Source organism: Nannospalax galili, unplaced genomic scaffold (genome assembly GCF_000622305.1).
Source record: "Nannospalax galili isolate Female #2095 unplaced genomic scaffold, S.galili_v1.0 scaffold31, whole genome shotgun sequence".
In the NCBI taxonomy this organism is placed as follows: Eukaryota; Metazoa; Chordata; class Mammalia; order Rodentia; family Spalacidae; genus Nannospalax; species Nannospalax galili.
This window is the reverse complement of record NW_008332149.1, coordinates 338,973-342,620: the sequence shown is the minus strand read 5'-3', so window position 1 is coordinate 342,620 and position 3,648 is coordinate 338,973. Positions and strand designations below refer to the sequence as shown.

Below are 3,648 nucleotides of genomic sequence, written 5' to 3'. Positions count from 1 at the left end.
TGGCTTGGAGGAGGGAGGGTCCCTGAACCCCTTTATCTGTCCTCTTCCCACTGAGAACATGAATAATTTCTCCTTCTTTGCCTTTTACTATTATATTTTTACCTGCAGTGTTGAGGACAGGTGTCAGAGCCTAGATTGTTGGGGTTGCCAGGACCCAGCTTCTGACCCTAACAACTCCAGTAACAGAGCGGCTTTGGGCGGCTGCAAGCCAACCTGGAAAAACCAAACGGAAGATCTTCCCATTGCTTTATTTATTTATTTTCATTCTCCCCAGGTCAACGAGGCAGCAGGATGGATAAAGATGAGCCACACTGTTCTTTCTCATAGTCGGTCAATAACTCCTCCCAAACAGATGTGCCCCAGGTAATGGTAAAATTTGTTTCATCAGACGAGGCCTGATTTGGAGGACGCGGCCTTCCACATGTCTATCATAACTCCCTTCTGATGGGAGCCATCTTGGGCCTGTCATGCACAGAGATCTGTAGGTCAGACTCTTCTTTCAAGGCCTTACTGGCCAGAAGGAGACCCCAGCTGACTGCTCTGGCCTCATTAGGAAGCTGGTCCCTCTGGCTATCCCCACCCCTAATGGGCCAGCAGGGAGTTTGGGGGCTCTCTGGGGTCCCAGCTTGCATACAACAAGCCCCTTGAGGCCTGCTGCCCAGCAATTAGTCTTGAATGCTCTCCTGCTTCTCTCCCCTCCTAAGAAGGCAGCCTTCCTTGGGAAGGGAAATTGAGCTGATTCCTGGCTCACTGATGCTGATTCAGTAATGGTTCTATTGTCAACAGAAAGCAGAGTGTATTTGTAGCAGCTTGTATTGTCCCCGGGGCCAGAGAAACGGATGTTTTTAGACTGCCTGAGGGTATCTCAAATGGTGACAGGGGTTCCCAGGGTACAGAAATGTCAGTTGTGCCATTTACAGACGTGCAGGGAACCCTGCATGTCACGCAAACAGGAGAGGCCCTGTTTTCTCTTTCCTCAGATAGAGGACTCTGAGTGGGCAAGCCCATCTCTTGGATTCCCAGGTTGATTTGCTGAATTCTCTCACTCCCACCAGCCTTCCTTTGCTGCTCTGTCCAAGGTATTTGGATAAATGAGAACAAAAAAGGAAACACCCTAAGCCGCCAGCCCTCCCCTTTGGGACCAGCCAAGCCAAGCACACACGTTACTGGGTGTCTCTTGAATTACAGACAATACAACAGTGAGCCAGTCTGCTACAGAGCTACTACTGGATTCATTTGCAGTCTGGGGTGCATCTCAAATGTCCAAGGAAGTCACCCACGCTGGCGCCTCTTCCGTCCCCTCAGCTTCAGCCGCCTGGGGGGTATGCTGACAGGCTGCTTCCCAAACTTCTCCATGATCTCTCTGATCCTGGCCAGGTTGGTCTTGCCGAGGGTGAAGTCGCACCGTGTTGCTCCCATGTCGTAGCCGACCATGCAGTTCTTGGTAGAGGAGGTGAAGCCTTCAGCCTTTGCGGTGACCACATATTCTCCAGGGTTCAGTAGGCGCCAGTAATCCCCGTCGCTGGCTGTGTAAAGAAAGCCGGGGACCTCAGAACAGAGCCTTCTCAGCATGGTTATCCCCACCCCTGTCACGTGCCCAGCCTAGCACAGGGCGCCCTGAGCCGGCAGTGGGACCCTGAGCTCCCATAGATCAAGTTCTTAATGCATTCTGGAAGTGAAGACATTTTCCTCTGTGGAAGCTGCCTTAATGGTTTTAACAGGAAGGAGTTTGGGGTGTAGGCTCCCCACAGTGTTCATACACATGAGCAGAGTTGGAGAAGTGATCATGAACAGCCTTTCCTCTGTGACAACATAGCCATTCATCATGGTCTTGAATTTGAACTCACAAACAGTCTACCCTCCTCGCAAAAACAACATCTTGTAAAACCATCAGCTCACAGCTTCCTGGCTTCCCTCGGTATAGCTACAAATACAGAAAAATCATTCCTAAAAGGGAAAGAGTTCTTGCCTTTCGAAAAGCTCAGAAAAGGACTGCATAGGAGATGGCCCAGGTGCCTGCACACTAGTCCAGCCCCCATCCTGTGGCCAGGGCCAGAGAGATTTTGTGCTGTAGGAAGTTAGAAAGGGTTGAGGAGCACCCCTGCTCCCCAGGCACACCACTAGTCACTGGTGCGACATCAGTTCCTCATTTGATGGGTGGGGTCCGTCCTTTCCCTGCTATTGATCAGAACATCCTTAAGCAAGGGTGGGCTCTGGGCCTTACCTAATCCTCTCTGAGCACCCCCACTAAATCCAGCTAAGTTCACTTTCTCATGCAGATATGAGCTTCCTGTTCACTCATTTTCCTCCAACCATCAACTGACCTGGCAGCAATCAAGTCAATACCACTCCAGAGTCAACTGAGGATAGATTTCAGCATAAGTCAAAGGTCCTAAAGGACTCCATGGCTTATGTTGAGTTCTATCCCACAGAGCAATTGAGCTGCCATTCTGGTGAGAGAGCTCCATGCAGACACCATGCAAGGTCAACACCATGGAGACTGCTTGTCACTTAGGCAATGAAAGGAGTGTGCCAGGCCCAGTGAGTGTCCACTATCATTAGTAGGTCAGCTTGGCACCCTCTGAGCAATGGACAGCATATGGAATTCTAAGCCAGGTGTACTTCCAAAGCACTCTTCCCAGCCCCCTCTCTGTGGAACTCTGTTTAATGCCTCTGTTTACTTTGTGCGAACTCCTGAAATGAAGCTTGTCGGATCATATAAGCTTCAAATAGAAATCCTGGCAAATTCAGCACTTTTGTGGAGCACGAAAAGATGCTCACAAAGAGCTGTACGTGATGTGCAGAATGTGTCTGCTAGTAGCACACGCTGGGAAAGTTTTAGGGGGAAATAGGGAGATGCATTTCCCATTAGCTCATCCAAACTGTATTCTTGATTACAGGGCTTGAAATTCAGAGCCCATTAGGCAAAGTATTCTCATCTAAGCTTATGGGGCCCTAGGGCCTTTTTACCTCCCCCTCTTCATAGAGCCCTTGTCTTTTCCTACATTGCCCACCAGGCACTAAGTAGTTCAAGGAATGGTCCAGGATCCTGTATGAAGTTCTCTTTTAAAAGAGCACTTAAGCAACATTTAAAATACAGATCTTACATAGAATCAGAGCAAATGTCCCCATCTTTCGTTCACAAAGATCACTAGTGTCTTGCATGCTTTCTGGCAAATTATGGGGACTCAGAACCTGTTGGTTGAATTGACAGATGGGTAAATGAATGGATGAATGAATACAGGAGTGCCTGTGAAGAGCCAGTAGGCACAAATTTCCATGCAGTACTGCGCAAAGCTTCAGGGTCAACAGCTATAAGATCCAAGACAAGTGGTACGGTAGAGAAAATGGTGACTAAGGGAAAAGAACCAAAATATTACACAACAGTATACTGCATTGGGTATTTAGGATACAGCTGTTCCTGTAGATAGGGGCCTCCTATGCCAGGTAGTATGGTATCAGTCACCGGAGCCAGGTTGAATCCCAGGCTCCCCTGCTTCTACATCTCCAAGTCTCTGTTTCCTGGTAAGTCAAATAGGATAATTTGTTGGGAGACAGGATCCACAAATTGTATTCACAGTTTGCAGAGAGAGAGAGAGAGAGAGAGAGAGAGAGAGAGAGAGAGAGAGCGAGAGAGCGAGAGGCCCC

General features: G+C 48.9%; 1 protein-coding gene across 1 annotated transcript in view; it reads right to left on the bottom strand.

Moving 5' to 3' along the window:
- Positions 1-240: 240 nt before the first annotated feature.
- Cpxm2 (carboxypeptidase X, M14 family member 2) overlaps positions 241-3,648 on the bottom strand; it is a 122,250-nt gene continuing 118,842 nt past the window's right edge. The window contains exon 14 of the mRNA XM_008827249.2: positions 241-1,526. Within this exon, the coding sequence (XP_008825471.1) occupies positions 1,273-1,526 (254 nt within the window). The 3' untranslated portion in view covers positions 241-1,272. The remainder of the gene's footprint in view (positions 1,527-3,648) is intronic.